Here is an 18585-nt window from a genome sequence, read left to right on the forward strand (position 1 = left end):
CAAATGGGTTCATCCGTTTGAGAGCTACGATTAAGTCGAACTAATAGTGCTTGTTGAGATGATTTCATAATTGTACCACATAAAGTGCTCAGTAAAAATCAGTGTTGCCAGGCGAGTGTCAAAATTATCGTGCCGTTGAAAAAATATCGTACGCCTATCCAAAAGTCTACATTCCTAAAAAAATTTGCAAAATAAGCTTAAATTCCCATATATATAATCAAAGAAAGCCCGATTTTTGTCTAAATTGCGCATAAATCAGTTTTATATTTGTGTCTTTTTGAGATAGATCCAAACGGAACGTACTACATCGTACGGAAGGCCAAATTATCGTACCTACATGTACGATAACAATCGTACGCCTGGCAACACTGGTAAAAATGCTTATCCTTACTTCTGTGTAGTTCTTTCTAATGTTAAAAAGACGAAGTACCTAAATAAAGTGTGTACATATGTAGTTGTGCAGTCCCATATGACATGAGATTAAGAAACTTCAGCGGGATTGTCGCTTACGTTACGTCGTATAAGAATAGCGTAAGCGCCAACCGCCCCGATGTCCTTTCATTCGAAAAGTTTGGGGGTCGTCCACGTCGTCCATTATTTACGAGTGGAATTTTTGAGAACTTTTTCACACCCCCTTCCCCTAATCTCACGTGTGATCTCTCGAAATTTGTATTTTGAGTATAAATGCGTGGGACTAAAATCCCAAATAATAAAAATAAATAAGTAATAAAATATTTATTTGATTATTTCCATTTTGCGTTACAACCACAGGATATTTTTACAATAACTTGACATATATTCATGATTTTACATATAAAAGAATCGTATCAGATTTCGGTATATTTAAACCTAGAACCATGCTTGACTTAAAATTAATCGGATTTTTGCAGTATTATGCCCCAAAAAATTACGAAATATAGTCGGTCATCGCTCATTAAAAATATGAAAATTCACGATTGCTTTGCTATGCGATAGGTATTAGGTACATTATCCCCTAAAAATATAACTTAAGACAGAATTGACCACGGAATTTTCTTATTGCCAAGTTCTATGTCAAGTATTGCGCTCCCATGCCACTGCGACCGTAAATAGGCAATTGTTGCGACTGCAACTTAATATTATATAAAAATCAATGCAGTAGCTAAACGCAGCCGTCGGGCTCGTCTAGTATTCGGAGGCTTTTTAAAAGCACCACTAGGAGCGCTCCACATAATCTGTATCGCGGCCAATTGGAAGCATTTAAATCTAAACCTTTTGTACTGATCAAGTAAAATATTGCAAATCACTCTTTCATCATCCTCCATACTATCAACACCTACTTTCTACATTGAACCGTTTTGGCAAGAACCCTTGTAAACCAGTACCTTTGGGATGATTATACTTCACTTCATTATAAATCGAAGTTTTATTTAAGTCTTCGACATCCTGACCTGCACAGCGGCTACAGCAATAATTATGATTATATTAATGATTTGACGACCGGTCTGGCCTAGTGGGTAGTGACCCTGCCTATGAAGCCGATGGTCCCGTGTTCAAATTCTGGTAAGGGCATTTATTTGTGTGATGAACACGGATATTTGTTCCTGAGTCATGGGTGATTTCTATGTATTTATAAATATTTATATATTATATATATCGTTGTCTAAGTACCCTCAACACAAGCCATATTCAGCTTACTGTGGGACTTAGTCAATTTGTGTAATAATGTCCTATAATATTTATATATATGTATATATTTTATATTTATTTATTATGTGAGTTCGAAGTTTGAACACGGGGTTTTTTCGTTGATTATTAATATGAGACGTTAGATAGAGCTATTATCACGTACGTGATAAAGCATCGCAGTCGTATTGGAGACTCATTGATAAAATGGCTCCTCTACACGATGGCCCAGCGTAGGCCAGTCTAAGGGACGAATTTATGCGCTAGAGGGAGCAACTGATATTGATCTTTTATCACCGCATAGCTGCTGCCCGTAGACTGGCCTACGCTGGCGCTGCACGCTGGGCCATCGTGTAGAGGATCCCAAAGATCAAGCGCCAACCTCCCTTATGATATATACTTATTCAACTTATTTGAACACTTGCTCATGAAGGTTATTATTCTGCGAATGTGTGCGGGGTCTAATAGCCGATATTACTCCCAGAGAAGTAATATGTTATAATACTTTGTTATTTTTCTAAATCATGTCATGTCTAAATGAAGTCGTTTTTTTTTTAATGGGCCGCAGGCACAACGATTTTAGCGTATAAAACCGGGCGAGTGCGAGTCGGCTTCGCCCACCGAGGGTTCCGTACAAATATAACTTTTTTACTGATTTCTTTTTTTGAGATTTTTCCCTGTATTTGTAGTGTAAGAAGAAATTACTTGCCAAATTTCATAGTTCTAGGTAAAGGGAAGTACCATACGAATTTTGATTCCTAGAGAGTGTCAAAATATACGTTTATTGCGGCCATTTTTTTACAGCTGCACAGAATAAGTAATACTACATATTATCATCCTGAGTAAGTACATGGTTTTATTTTTAACTCGATACCTATACGCGTTCCCGAGATAAAGGGTCTTGACCTTGACGGACAACAAAGTGAAATGGTACCGTTTTTTTCATTTGAGGTACGGAACCCTAAAAAGCCACGAATTATTGAATAAATAGATAAATGGCACTGCTTTCAATGGCGGCTGTTTCCCAAATAGTAAAGTCGTCCCTGTGCCATTTATATTAAGTTGAAAACCGGGCAAGTGCGAGTCGGATTCGCGCACGAAGGGTTCCGTACAATTATTTATAAAAACGGCAAATAAATATGTTTGTTGTATGGGAGCCCTCCTTAAATATTTATTTTATTCTGTTTTAGTAGTTGTTGTTATAGCGGCAACAGAAATACATCATCTGTGAAAATTTCAACTGTTCATGAGATACAGCCTGGTGACAGACGGATGGACGGACGGACAGCGAAGTCTCAGTAATAGGGTCCCGTTTGACCCTTTGGGTACGGAACCCTAAAAACTGATAAGCAATTAATTATGTATGTACCTATATAATAATATATTTGGCGAAATTAATTGCGAACTAATAGGCCATATGGAGAGTTTTGATTAGGTATTTGAATATTTTGAATCTCATCACATTACTTTAAGACGGTAAATAACTAAATGTACACTTGATTATTGTTATAAGTACGTCTTCGCATGTCACAAGTACTCGGTCACCGCCCATTGAAACTTAAATATACGCCACGATAGGAAAACTCGATTATTAACCTGCGAATTGATCAAGGCCAGTAACGTCGTTTCATAACACCTCCATTTTAGCTTACGTCTAAGATATCTCTACAAATTCGAACCTTGGATTCTTTGCAATAAGGCGAAAATTGTATAGATATTTTTGGAATTACTTTCGTATTTTCTTTCTTAAAGAAATTACGCACACAAGGGTTTATGATTTTAGATAAATGATTTTTACACATATTAATAATTATTATTGGACGTTACGTTTGCGTTAATTCTTCAATTTAAAAATAGTTTAAAATATGGAAATAAAAAATTAAATAGTCCGAACTTATTATTTATTTATGAACAGGATGGTATCGCAACGAACTCTGAGCTCGCACCTATTCTGAGTTTTGAAGCAGAAATGACGTATCCGCCTATAGGATTTATAGAGACATACGACATTTTGCCATATTACGGTAGTATTTGTTTCGTCCCAGGCGCGGCCATGTTGAGACCGATGCGCTGGGACGATTTCCCATCGCTTGACAAGCTACTCACCCTGTATAAACCATTATAAGCATGAGTTCCGAGTTGTTTAGAATCTCTAGGGCGTGATTATACTGGCGGGTCCGAAGGCAACGGCTCGCTTGCTCTCTGTATTCGATAAGAATAACTGCCGCTACTTGCTAGTCCCGCCAGTTTAACGCGGGCGCTCGAACGTTACCGCTGTGCCTGCGCGAACGAAACGCACGCAATTCGAAATTCGAACGCGCGTGAAAATTAGAACTTCCGAATTTTAAATTACAAAAATGGTCAAAACCAAAGACGGAGACGGGATAAAAAGCCACCTGATTATAACGGAAGTACAGAAAAGACCTTGCTTGTTTGATTCTAACCATCCTAATAATGGTGACAGGGCTGAAAAGGCAAGGTGCTGGGATGAGGTGTACGCGAGCGTGGTTCCTGGGTACGCAGCTCTCGGACTCACGGAGAAGTTTGCGGCTGGTATGTTCACGCTCGTTTTCCGCGTCAAATATATGTTCTCATTTTTGCGCCTTATTCCGTTGTGATAAGGCGAAATATGTTTACATATTTTTGGATTATTATCGCATGCGGGCGCGGCGTTCCGCAACCGGTCGACTTCAACTGTCGCTGCGTGTTCTTTGTTTGAACCGTCGTTTAGTACGGCTTTCGAAATAACGCTCCGTGTCCGATTGTAGCGGCACGTGGTGTATCTTTGCGCTATTATGAAAATGTTATCACACCGCCATTTTGTATTATTTTAAATTACGACTCATTTGTTTTCGCCGCCTCCTAGATATTTGGGAATCATTTGTTTATCACTAATAGAGATTGTTGTTCGTGAAAACCGAATGACTTCCAAATATCTAAATGTTTTCTTGTTTTTCACAATACGCACCTTGCTTGCGGGAGTTTTAAAGTAGTATTTCGTTATAATCTCGACGATAACGTCGCTATATACGTACCTAAGTATTATAACTATGTATTATCGCTGGGCGTCAACTCAACTTGCGTGACTCGCCCGGCGTAGCAATATAACTTATGAAAATACTCGTAAACAAAATTGCAGTCTACTTGTATGGACAAGTTATTTATATACTAATGTACATACTAGTTTTAGATTAATTATGGTTATTGGAGAATGTTATTACCTGATGTTACGTCATCATTTTATATAACTAATAAGTACCTACCCCTGTCGTGAGGAAAATGCAGCTACCTGTTTAGATACACGTATTGACTTATATTGAGTTATTGCGTATTAAGTTTAAACTAACTCCCTCCTCGAGTCCGAGATTTAGGAATTTTAAGTATAAGTAGACAAATATAATTAGTTAATATAACATAATGTTTACTTTCGATAATGACAACCATAAATATTCTTGTTTTTTGAATACGTTGAATTAGCACTTATGTCGCGTAGCGTATCATTTGTGTAAGCTTCATTAAAAAAAGTCGTAAACGCCATTACTATCGCTATCGTCCCTTTTATTACGGGTCTACGCAAATCTGATGACTATACAATTATTTATTCTTTTAAATTGCCCATTGATAACGCTAATCAGCTTTTTTGTAAAATGAATAACTATTAACTGTTATAGTAATTACAAATATTAAAAAACTAATATTTCTTAAAATAATAAACGTACTTATTAAAATTAACGCAATTATTTCTCAGTTTATCGTATAAGTACAGAATGCAGGCGGACACAGATGGGCACTTCCGTTTACGATACCTGCCCCCCCAAACACAAAATGTCGTATCGTGTATCAGATGAGACTTTGAGATACGACATTTGGGCTTTAGCTGCAAAAAATATGTTAACTTTTACATATTTTTTTGCGGCAAAAGCCCAAATGCGGTAAATTAAAAAATATATATATTTATCAAATTTGGAAATAATAATTTTATAAAAAAATCGGGTAAGTATTCATAATTATTATTATAACGGTGAAATATAATTAATAATTGTCGAACCTCGCATCCTAAAGATTCTGAAGTAGCGGCAAAAACCTCTCATAGTTCAATTTATTTTGCAGATTTGAAAACGCTCAAAAGCTAATCTTACCAACAATAAAACCTAGATGGATCCATGTTTCGCCCTCGTTAGCCTCTGGTTTGAAAACTAAATCGAATCATTACTTTATATTTTTATACTACGTCGGTGGCAAACAAGCATACGGCCTGCCTGATGGTAAGTAGTCTTCGTAGCCTATGAACGCCTGCAACTCCAGAGGAGTTACATGCGCGTTGCCGACCCTAACCCCACCCAAAAACACGCAAACACACAAACACACGGGCAAATAAATTATTTTTAAAATGTACCCTAGTTTAATCGAATAATCGTTTTCATACGTCCCTATATAGTAAATTTCATCGAAATCGCTTAAGCCGTTTTTGAGAAATTACCAAAAAAACTATGCAAATGTATCTGTCTGAAAAAAAAAATTAGAGAGATTATTTGCCTCTACTCACGCCACGATACCACGATGTCACGTTTATCATATACGCAGTAGATGGTGAACATGTAAAGTATTAAAATATAATGTAAGTACCTACTACCTCAATTTTATTTCATTTTATTGAAATATTGTCGTAATTCACACTTTTTAATTTATACTACAGTCAACTGCAGAATACCTATATAATTTGTATGCAGGGACCTTGTTTCAATACAGCTGACTGTATCTTTATTCTTTATAACCAAATCGACCAGGAGAGGAAACCCGTTCCGCGCGTCTACGTCTCCCGGATATGATCCGTCAAAACGCGACCCAAAATTATCGTTATACTATTCATACCGATACCCAGGTAATTTTTATTCTAGGTACTGTTTCTCCTTATGATTTTTAAACGATTTTATTGTAAAATAAATCTAGGTACTTACCTACACATAGATACCTATAATATTAACGTAACCACCTTTTAAGTATTTCTATTACAACAATTAAAACATGTAAAATTGAAACATCATCGTACTGTGGTCCTAAGTTATTGTTTTGATAATATGCTTAAAGTTTTTGCTTAGTAAGGCAAAGGTACCGACTAGTCCGTTAAGTTGTTACTAACAGGAAGTACAGAACGACCGTGGTTTCTGTCGACTTGTATTACAATGGAAATTAAGCTAAATTAAGCTGTGAAATTAACTTGCAAAAATTATATTAGAGCACAAATCAAGTAAATTTGCAAGATATTTCATCACTTGTTACTTACTCATCAATGCAGTGCTAGAATAAAATAATCTAAACTTCGCGCTTGAAAAAAAAGACAACCGTCAACGTGTCACCAAGAACCACAATCATGAACCAATCATGAAACTAATCTTATATACATTGCGTGCCTTGTAAGTATATCTTAACGTTTTCAATGAACTAGCCATGGCATGAAGCAATGTATGAATGTACAGCGATGTAGTAGCCAGCTGAATTATCAAGTGAGCTGCATTGGTCCGCGGTGCGGTGTTCGTGACTCAATAGACGCAAGGGGCCGGCCCGCCCGTCTCTCATATCGAATATATACTATCGAAACCTCGCATCTATCTTTATCATTCTATTGTAAAATACACCCTTTGTCTTGTTTATAGAGCACAATTTCAAAACAACGTAGAGGATATATATGAGGGTGTGAAAGTGAGAAGTGTATAATATAACACGTTGTACTGTACGTCTCAACGCTAATCTATACAATGCTCGTTCTACTCGACCTTTATTGGATTTTCTGTAAGGAAAGGCGTCGATGAAAAATTGGAAAATTTGGCCTTTAGTCAATTATGAACGCCAGAGCGCGTATGTAATGTACTATGTATTCCATTTCCAAATGGTGTTAATTCCATATTTGATTATTTTCAACATATACGAATATTTAATTGGAGAATAATATATGATATTCCCTTTGAAATGGAACCTGTAACAAAACTATGGGTTAGGTAAAGTTCCTTATTATATTTATATATTTCCGATTTTAATAGCCACGAGCTTAACAATAGACTTTTGATCTCTTACATTTTTAATAAAAATACATTTAGTAAACATATTTAATTCCGGGCTTAGACGACAAATAAAATAACTAAAATAAGTTTTTGCGTAGGTGTGCCACTTACGGCACAAACAACATTTTGCTTTAAAAGACCGCATTTTAAAGACGATAACAACAAATCGTGTAACTCATAATCAAAGTTATAATAAAAAGAACCTGGTCCTGAACCTGATTGTCCTGTTCGAAGAACTGATGAGCAAATCAAAATAATTTCAATTTCATTAAACGCAAGATGACGAATCACTCACAAAATGGCTGAATTGAACGCCAAGTGTACAATCATGCCACAAAAATTATTAATGATGTTCGCACAGAAAACGTCACTATGCTGATCTGACTTTTTTGAATGATTATACATATTAAACATTACACACCCCTATTTACCGTATAGTTACACTGTTCTAATAGTGCGGCTATTTAGTTGATTTGATTATTAGTACGATAATGTTACCTTTACCCTGCAACTTGAACTTTATGAACGTATCCGCCATATCCGTGGGTATTCTGGTGGAATGCCCCATCAAGGGTTGCCCATTTTGCTCAGGCTTTCGAGACCAGCCAGATTCGCCGCTGTATTTTCCTTAAATAGAAATAAGATCGGACTTGTTGTGTTTATAAGGAAATTAGTACCGTATTTTCTGTTTTTATTATACTTAAGCACTGCGGATTGGTTTTTACGCTAGCCAAATAATGCGTATAACTTATTATACAACGATGGAAACCTTTTATGATTATTCAACAATATTCCATTTATTCCACATGAAAAAATATAGCTACCTACTTTATTTTTTATATATTTTGGGGCTTTACCCGAAAAAATTGTTTTGCATGATTCGATTAGGACAACTTGTTTATGTGGAATAAAACAGCCTTGACATTGGCGTTAGCGCCCACCCAATTTTTTCGTTTACCTATACGTTATATGTTATATGCAATAATATATCTATAAAATAAAATACTTTTAGTGACAGATCGACTTCCATGCCTTAGGGTCTACACGGACATCGCAGTGTTCTAAATAATGTAATTTTTTTACAAGCTTTTATTTAACTTGCCCTGTTAGTATGTATGGGACAAATCTTGCAAGTTAAATTTTACCCACTTCCCAGTTTCCGATGATGCTGAAATGGTACCATCAAGCTGATCTGATGATGGAGACAGGAGGTAGCCATAGGAACTCTGTGATAAAACAACGCAACCTAATTGTCTTTGGGGTTTTTAGAATTGGCTCGATGAGTATTAGTTGCCTGTTAAAAAAAAGTACAGTCAGCGATAAAAGCTTGTACCAAAAGTGAAAATTTTCACAAAATCTTATTTTAAAATTAATAACGGATTGGGTTAAAGCGACAATCTCCTGTTTCGTAGTCGATTCTAAAAGAACAGAATTTTCGTGAAACGTACGTAACATTGCAAGGCGTTCTCCACAATACGATTATTTACTCACAGAATTAACAAAGGACATGACAGGTCACTCTGATTCGGACGATACAACCTCCAAATCAAAAAGACGTAAGCGCCATATTGCCGCCAGGACATTGTATTCTTTTGGAGACAAATTGTTTTATTTACGCACTTGTTGATTATCCGGTGGAAATAACATGCAATATACACCGTGTCCAATAAGTTCGAATACAGTTATGATCCTTAATAAAATAAATTTACGCGTAGTTTATGTTATGAAAATTATATTAAATGAAAGCCACATTTATATACAATATTTACAACAAATGTTTTGGAATAACTCCACCTTTAACTTTTTTTACAAGTTTCAAACGTTTCTCAAAAGAGTCACAAGCGGCACGCACCGCATCCATCGGCATATCGTCCCATATTTGCATGATAACCTTTTTAAAATGGCTCAGGTTTGCGACTTTATAATTATTTAGTTTCGAGAGCATGTATGACCATACGAAATAATCTAGTACGTTTAAATCTGGAGAACTTGGTGGCCATTCAGTTTTCGGCAAAAAATCGGTCAAATTAGCCTTGCACCAAGCTTGAACAGCGTTTGCCGTATGCGACGGAGCTCCGTCTTGTTGGAAAACATAATAATCGTCTGCAAACATATTTTTTAAATTTGGGGCAACATTTTTCTCCAAAACCTCCGATTTATAGTATGCCGCATTGATTTTGACGCCTTTATCAATAAAAACTAGAGGCAGTTTGCCCCTCTTACAAAGAGCACCCCAAACCATCACTGATGGTGAGCTCTGGAACCTAGGCACATTCTTTTCATACTCTGGAATGTCTTCTATCCGTGCTGCCCACAACCGGTCGTTCTGGGCGTTATGAGGCTGCTCTAACACAAAGAGTTTCTCGTCTGAGAAAACAAATTCATCACCTGCGTGCCAAGAAAGTATGGTGCTACATCTTTCTACTCTCTTTTTCTTGGTTGCATCTGAAATGCCATGTACTTTTCGTTTTTTATAAGCATGACATCCAAGATCTTTTTTCAATATATTATGTACAGATCCCCTGGAAATTTTCAGATCAGCAGCTAATTTTCTAATAGATCGGTGTTTTTTTCCGCCGAATTCGCTCTCTTATAGCCTTTACCACTTTTTCAGTTCTAGCTGAGCGGGGCCGACCGGATCTTTTCCTGTCCTCTGTAGAAGAGATCTCTTTATAGCTTTTTATAGTAGTATAAACCAGATTCCGTTTAATTCCATGCGGTTGTAAGGCCTTGAATATAGCACATGGCCTGTCGCCTTTAAGGAATTTTCTAATAATTTCTTCACGAACGTACTTCATCGTGTATTCAAGCCAAACTAAAAATACGTGACTCATGAAATTATAGTACTATGTTTATGTCAATATACTTTTTAAATTAAAATAAGAATTTTATATCCAGCGATCCGTATGTCTATACAGCAAGTGCTAAAAGTTTGTATTCGAACTTATTGGACACGGTGTAGATGGAGGATAATGTAAGTGAGACACGTGAATTTAATTTCAACGGGTTATATGTGCGAATATATTTGAATATAATACTTATATTGTTTTCATTAAATATGTGTGTTCGTAGTTCGTATACTGACTTCGATAATAGAATTAATAGATATTTGTATAACCGCTGTTTAAGACGAAGTAAATATTTACTATTGCAATCATGAATTCAAATTAAATTAATCCCTTTTTTATACGTCAATTTCCAAATCGAAGTTAGGCAAAATGCCATATATAACTACTCACTATGTGACTTAATTATTTTTTAAGGCAAGCGACACGGCTTTTAACTATTTTTTAAGGCAAGCTATTTGTGTCCGATAGACCTAAAATTTAGACTAATATTATTAAAGTTTATTATATCCATTATATTATATCGCTTTCTGAATGACCTCACAAAGGCCACAATGTTAATATGTATTAGGTTAAGTTTTTAATTATAATGTCAATAACTCTGAGTATCTTAAATCGGTTGTCGCTTACCTACTGCATTTAGGCAAAACCTGTAACGATACATTTAAGTTTTTATTAATAATTAATAAATATGTATTTATTTAAAATTTAAATCAGACAACAGGGACTAATATATACACATAGATACATTTTATAAACTAAAAAATAGTTATTAAATTCGACACGTGATTTCTTGGTAACTACATTTTTGGTATCGCCAGAGGCGTGAAAAGCGTATAAAAACTTGAATAAGTATAAATGAGTAGTAAACCCTAAAATCTTCAGATATTCACTAGAATGAATTAAGCAGCGTAACACGATGCAGTCGTGACCCGGTTCCACACAAGACTTGCTCTTCAACAAGCTAACCCACCTTTGTATTAACAGCAACACTTGACTATCCAATAATATACCTTATGTATTCGCAATAAGGTTTACGACTGATCAGTTAAATGTGACAACGATGGCTACATGAACCAGTTTAACACAGATCTCCGTAGCAAGGAGATGCTATGAATGAAGAGACCAAAATATACTAGATACATACTATCGAGTGATCGTATTTAGGTTACTTATCGCTGTGACGTGTAATTGTACTACGTAATCTAAGTATTTCTAGTTCTAATTAGTGTCGTTAACATGGTAGCAGTTCTAATAAAATTTAAAATAAACTTGTTACTTATAACGTCTTGGGATTCATAAAAAATTGAGCGTTGTCTTCGATTCCCGCCAATCGGAAATTTTATCTACACACATATTATATACTATCTATGATATATTCACTAACCCAAATTACAGCCAACGTTGGGGCATCGTTGCTCTCTTGGCGGAACTCGCGTATATGTGGTGGCACCACCGGAATATTTTTATCGCTCATTTTACACGAAACTTTTGCTCTAGTTACTTTAAAAACAACAATACAAATTCATTTTATACTTAAAACGAATTAAAAGATAAACTGTACGTCAAAGGGCGGTAAATGAAAACTTTTAAGATCTTCTTTTTTTTAATACAGAGACAAAGTAGAGTCGGGGGCCTATTTCCGTATCATTCGATACAAACTAATATGCGAGCTTTGTCAAAATTGTATGCAATTAACATTTTATTTCGAACAAAAAGGCATATCGATTGATATTAGAATAGAGATCAAATTGAATCGCTTTTTTTCAGAGATGTCTAAATTTGAAGTCATAACCGAATCGATTTTGATGTATTCATGAAGCAATTACAACATTATCACAGATAAGAAATTTTTTGTAACAAAACAGTTTATTGTAATGTTGGCCATTATTTACGGATTTTAAAGGCATCATAGAAGGTTTATAATATGTGTGTAGATAAATACAATAACGTTGATCTATAATATAATTTATATTTAAATACAGTCATAACAACAAACTTCCTATATCAATGCAATAGGAAGGTAAATTATTAAGGCCATATCTTTGTCGGAACTAAAAATAACTGGAGGGCTCTTATATTACGTAATTAAACAAAAAACCGGCCAAGTGCGAGTCGGACTCGTCCACCGAAATACATCGTCTGTGAAAATTTGAACTGTCTAAATATCATGCTTCATAAAATACAGCCTGGTGACAGACGGACGGACAGGAGGGGGGGGTCTCGTTTTACCCTTTGGGTACGGAACCCTAAAAAAGGTTTGAAGACTTTGAAGTGTGGTCCGTTTATGAGTACTTGTGAGTGCATCGGAAAAACCGGACAAGTACGAGGCGGACTCGCCCACCCATGGTTCCGTACCTACAAATTATTATTTTTTTTTTACATATTTATAGTTTTGAGATTTTCTGTATTTGTAGTGTAAGATGTTATTACTTGCCAAATTTCATAGTATCTAGGTCAACGGGAAGTACCATATGCATTTTGATTCCCCTGAGAGTGTCAAAATATATTATTTTTACAGGTTCAAGGGGCTGTAAAGTAAACATGAGTATTTGGTTTTAATTTTAACTCGATACCTTCACGCGTTCCCGAAATAAAGGGTCTTTGACACTCTTGACAGACAGACGGACGGACAGACCGTCCGACGGACGGACAACAAAGTGATCCTATAAGAGTTCCGTTTTCCTATTTCGAAATCCGACGAAACCCTAAAAATACTAAAAAGTATCTAATAAAATTCGCCACAATTTTTTTTATTCCGTAAAGCTTCACGCTTATCTGTAGAGAAAATTATAGGAAGTAATAATAAAATCACGTTGTAAGTGCGATTATTGAATTCTAGTAGGACTGAATCGCGTTCGCCGTCTAAAGCTACCATTATAGAATTATAACATGCAACTCAGCGAGAACGGAGAATTAACAAGAACATAATAAAGTGATTTCTCGCGGAAGCTCAACTCTGCGAACAGGACCGGAGCATTTTCCCGGAAAATGGCGCTCTATCGATTCTGTTTTAACGAGAAACACGTGTACATTACTTTCATTGTATTATTGAAAAGGGTTTTTTTTTACTTTAGAAGTATTATTTATTTATTTATATTTATATGAGCCTAAAGTGTCCCACTGCTGGGCAAAGGCCCGGTCTTGACTTGACTAGTGATGGACAGCTTGTAAGTTTCCAAAGTGAAACTTACACTTAAATTTCATGTAAGTTTCGAATGGGAAATTTCGCTTATATTTCTTTGAATTTTTCTTAATTTTCGAGTTTTTAGCGAAAAGACATATAGACGCGGCGGGGCAACTTTGCTATTTAATATATTTATTTTATTGGAATGAACAGCATGCCAAATAGAATAAAACGTCAAGCGGACTCTACAATGCTCAATAAAGACATTACGAATATTATGGTGTATTAGGATAACGAATAAGAAAGAGTAAAATGAAATTTCATGTATGAGATAGTAAAATTAAATATGTTTAATATATACATACGAAGCAAAACAAATAGGAAATAATGCTTTAAAAATTTAAGAACGTGGACTTGAACTTACGTCCATTGTATAACAACCGGGTGCGATTACCCCTTAGCCACGCGGCTACTGTCATATGTTCTCGAATTTTCCGATCACAATCCGTCCAACTGACGTCAGGAGTAGCGGAAAAGTTGCATGAAATTTAAGTGAAATTTATGCGGCATCATTTCTATCAGAAACATTTCCTATCAATTATGTATTCGTAATTTTCAACAGTTGAAATATGTTGCCATTAAGGAAATATGTGAAATGTTTCAGAAATTGCCCGTCGCTAGTCTTGACCCGTCACCCACCAGTTCCTAGTCCAGTTGCATTTCAGCTTGGCGGCTGTTTCAGCCACATCAGCTATTTCAATTTTGGAACGTAGTGTTTTTGATGCGATCGGTCAACTTCACGCCGAGAATATACGCTCCATGGCGCGTTGGCAAATCTTCAGGGTGTGTTTCTGAACTTTTGTCAATTACCAAGTCTGTGCTCCACCTCCATTGCTCAGGATAGGAAGAAAGCACATGTCCATGAAGTTTTTTAAAAGATGTAGGGTATATAATTAAATATATTTCCAATTAAACCTTTTATTTCAGTTTCTGAGAGCTCGCGACTCGACCACTTTCGGAGGAACCGAAATTTATTAATTATATTTTTTTTTTTATAAATGATACCGTCTCAGCACTCTAAATGAGTTATTTTATTGTGATGTCTAATATCTCTTATGGCTACTTACCCTATAGTATGTTTTTAAAAAATTAATAGACAGACCCTAATCACGCTAACTTTGCACTAACTTGGGTGGTAAGAATGCATATATTATTTATTTAAACTTAATTGTACAATATAAGAAATAAAGTATAAATGGCGGACTTAATGCATTCTCTACCAGTCAACCATCAGGCTAAACAGAAACAATAGTAGGTGCAGGAAATAAACAAAATAAAACAGAATAAGTAACTTAAAATAAGCAAAATAGCGATAAATAATACATACTAACTGTAATCATATATAGATATATAGGGTTAGTGAGCTAGTTACAGCCTAGCGTTAGTTTCCGTCCACTTGACGGAGTTGCTACAAAGAATTGCGTATAATTTGAGTATAATAAACCTACCATAACGGGTTATTCCCACTAGTTACCACCAAGTTGTTACCAGTGGTAACTACTGGGAATTTTTTTCCCACCTTTTACCACTGGTAACTACTGGGAAAAAAATCCCACTAGTTACCACCAAACCAAGTTGGTGGTAACTAGTGGGATTTTTTTCGTTACCATCAAGTTGTTACCAGTGGTCAGGGAATTTTTTTCCCACCTTTTACCAATGGTAGCTACTGGGAATAAAATCCCAGTAGTTACCACTGGTAACAACTTGGTGGTAACTAGTGGGAATAACCCACCATATTAACACACAATTTTGGACTTATTGCAATCCTTACTGTCTAAACAATAGATCTACATAAAAATAATATTTCGGAACTAGCGAATTAAAAATAAAATATATTAGTTGAACCTTCGCATCCGCGCCTCTCAGAGGTCATAAAACAAAAAAAGTGCAGACTAGAAATGTTCGTAGAAAGTTTAATTACTATTCTAGCTATTTTAAGTAATATTTTGAGCACGTATGTATACTTAGAAGTATAATAAAACCAAAAATTATCAGTTTTATGAAGTTTTTAATAGAAAACTTAGGGAATTTAGTGGACGCGAACTAATAACATATATACCAATTTCGTTAAATATTTAGTTATCGTCCCACGAACGGACGGAAACCCAAATAGCTAGGCAAATATGTAGTATGGTGATTTTATTTAAATATATCTTCTAAATACATTCTCAGATCTGTATCGCCTATTAAAGCAGGCATTAAGTTTACGTCCACTCGTCAACGATGATGTGTAAAGTGTGTTTTTGTACCACTGATTCTGGACCGATTTAAATTAAGGATTGTTGAATTTGGTATGAAAATAGCTTGAGTCCAAAGAAAGGACATAGATTAGGATTATAACGAAAATAATCATTATATGCATTCGAAAACCATTATAAAACCACCCTTAAAAAATAGTTTAATTAGGTACAGCCAAACCAAGATAAGTTGGCAGCGAGTTTAATAGCCCAGACGCTGCAAGTGTTAAGTAAACATCATAATTTCATAGAATTTTGACGTTTAAAATAACAAGTACTCCGTCTGGTTTATCAAAATCACTGCCAACTTAGCTTGGTCCGACTCTATATATGTAGTTACTACACTTTACATTTTTAAACTCGAATATCTTTACAAAAATGTTACAAAAAATTTCGGATTTCACACTTTTACATTAATTTCGTATTGATGAACGTGTTCATTGAACATTATAAAATATTGTTCATGCAAGAAGCCCATAAAGCCCATTCACATTTGGAATGACGTTCCCAAGGCGCTTAGTCATTCTGCCAGCCAGTGACTCCGTCCAGAAACGTGCATCGGTCGTCTACGTATCGCTGTGCTGTGCTGGTTAACATTCTCTTATCTATACTTTTTCCGAATATTTGTTCATGTTTATCGGTAACAGCAAAGCTTAAGAGCGCTATAATTTATATAGAGTGTTACGTAAAATGTATACAAACGTTATTCAATGAATATTAATCTCTTTAGATCTTATAATAAAAAAAAAAAAATAATAATTTTATTGTATATTTAATTTAATTGTATATTTGCGTTATGTAATTTAATGGGTTGATACCTGAATAAATAACATTTTTTTATTTTATTTATAATGTAATAAGCGAAAAATATATCAAAAAGGAGACAATGAAAATATAGGGTCGGCATTGGCAACCGGCAAAGGCTTTTATTGATGGCGCCAGCATAGGCTTCCCCTGTTTCTAGTTTCGATCTATGGGATTTGGCTTTAAGAGCTATTTATCCAGGACTTAAAATTAAAAGAGCTATAGCATCCAGGCCTTAAAAAAAAACAAGTAATTTACACTTTTCGTAGTAATGACAGGTAAAACCTATGCTGGCGCTTACGTTTTAAAGCCTGGCATTTTAATGACAGTCCCTTTAAAGATAACGTAAAAGCCAACTGTGAATTGAGCTAAAATCCCTTTACAAAAGACGTATTAGGTTCGTTCTTATCTGTTCGTTCGAAATTCGAATATTTGTTCATGCGCTACGTAGGATCAAAATATTTATCTTATATTATAATAGAGCTAAGGGGGCGTCCATAAATTACGTGAGGTGTTTTTTTTCAATTTTCTGACCCTCCCACCCCCTTGGTGAGATGTCGTGAGATTTTATTCAACCCCCTCCCCCGTCCCCCAATCTCACGTGAGATTTTTCAGAATGTGGGTTTATTACGTAAACGCGTTGGATTGTTTATTGTAAAAAGAAAAAACAATTTGGTTCGTGCTTTTATTTACGACTAGTTTAAGCATGTACATACAATTTGGATTAAATGGACCAAAATAGTATAATTTTTTTTTGTTTCAATCAGAGAATAAATTGCGTGATATTTGTCGAGACCCCCCCTCTCCCCAACGTGAGATTAGATGAGATTTGACTCGACCCCCTCCCCCCTTTAATCATCTCACGTAATTTATGGACGCCCCCTAAGTATGGAAACGCTATATTTTATAAATTGAGCTCACAATCGTCAAAGATAAGATTTCTTAAATTTTTCTATTGTAATTACGCGAATGTATACACATAACTTTAACATAGTCTGAGCTCATTAGTGGTGTGAATTCGCCTGTTTCAAATCTGAACACGCCGCAAAGAGCCATTAACATTTATAGTCATAATTACTGCTTTTAGAATGCTAGCTAGATAGTGGTTTTATTGTTTTTGTAGCACATCTGTCCGCAGCGAAACCTCTCATTGGCGCTGCCGCGGCAAGACTAGTTTGAGTCGGTCTCAGAGGCGTTATTCCCATTGCTTTTTGTACATGGGCGAGCCGACGGCTCGAACAAACCAGTATAGATGCGGTCTTGACTACGCTTAGTTTTTCGGGCTCATGTTACACTGAAATAGCTAAAAACTGTGTTCACGCAAGCTGTGGGAATACGCAAGCAGTTCTCAGTCGAGCTATTTGAAAAGAGAATCTTTATCGAGTGCCCGTTGCAGAGCGGAAAACCGAACGCAAGCGTTCCATGTTTAAATTTAATATAATGAAATTGAATTTTGCGTCATAAACAATTTTCCTTTTTTTTCTGTGCCCAGTGGTAATGCGCTAGTGACGTGATTAAAACCGATAATACAGTGTCAAACTGGTTTTTAAACAATTATTTCTGCTAAATGTCTTTTGTTTGCTTGAAATAAAAGTATGCAGTGATCATTCGTTTCAGTAGTTATTCGTCGTCGAAATGGCTGGTACGTAAACTAGTTATAATTAAACGTGTTTGTCTTTGCGTTACTTATAAAAATAGAATTAGTTAATTAGTTGTTGTACATATTTTAATGATATTTACTGAGTAATGCGGTCAATAGAGTTGATATATAAAATATGTATAATGTT

General features: G+C 35.5%; 1 protein-coding gene across 2 annotated transcripts in view; it reads left to right on the forward strand.

Annotated features, from left to right (window-relative positions):
• Window positions 1–3901: 3901 nt before the first annotated feature.
• Window positions 3902–18585, forward strand: part of LOC133530989 (uncharacterized) — a 38689-nt gene continuing 24005 nt past the window's right edge. The window contains exon 1 of one of the 2 annotated variants that reach the window (XM_061869057.1): window positions 3902–4218. In XM_061869057.1, coding sequence (XP_061725041.1) covers window positions 4023–4218 — 196 coding nt within the window. In that variant the 5' untranslated portion in view covers window positions 3902–4022. Of the gene's footprint in view, window positions 4219–18188; window positions 18441–18585 lie in introns of those variants that run through there. The other variant, XM_061869058.1, reaches the window with a different exon arrangement.

Source organism: Cydia pomonella, chromosome 24 (assembly GCF_033807575.1).
Source record: "Cydia pomonella isolate Wapato2018A chromosome 24, ilCydPomo1, whole genome shotgun sequence".
Lineage (NCBI taxonomy): Eukaryota > Metazoa > Arthropoda > Insecta > Lepidoptera > Tortricidae > Cydia > Cydia pomonella.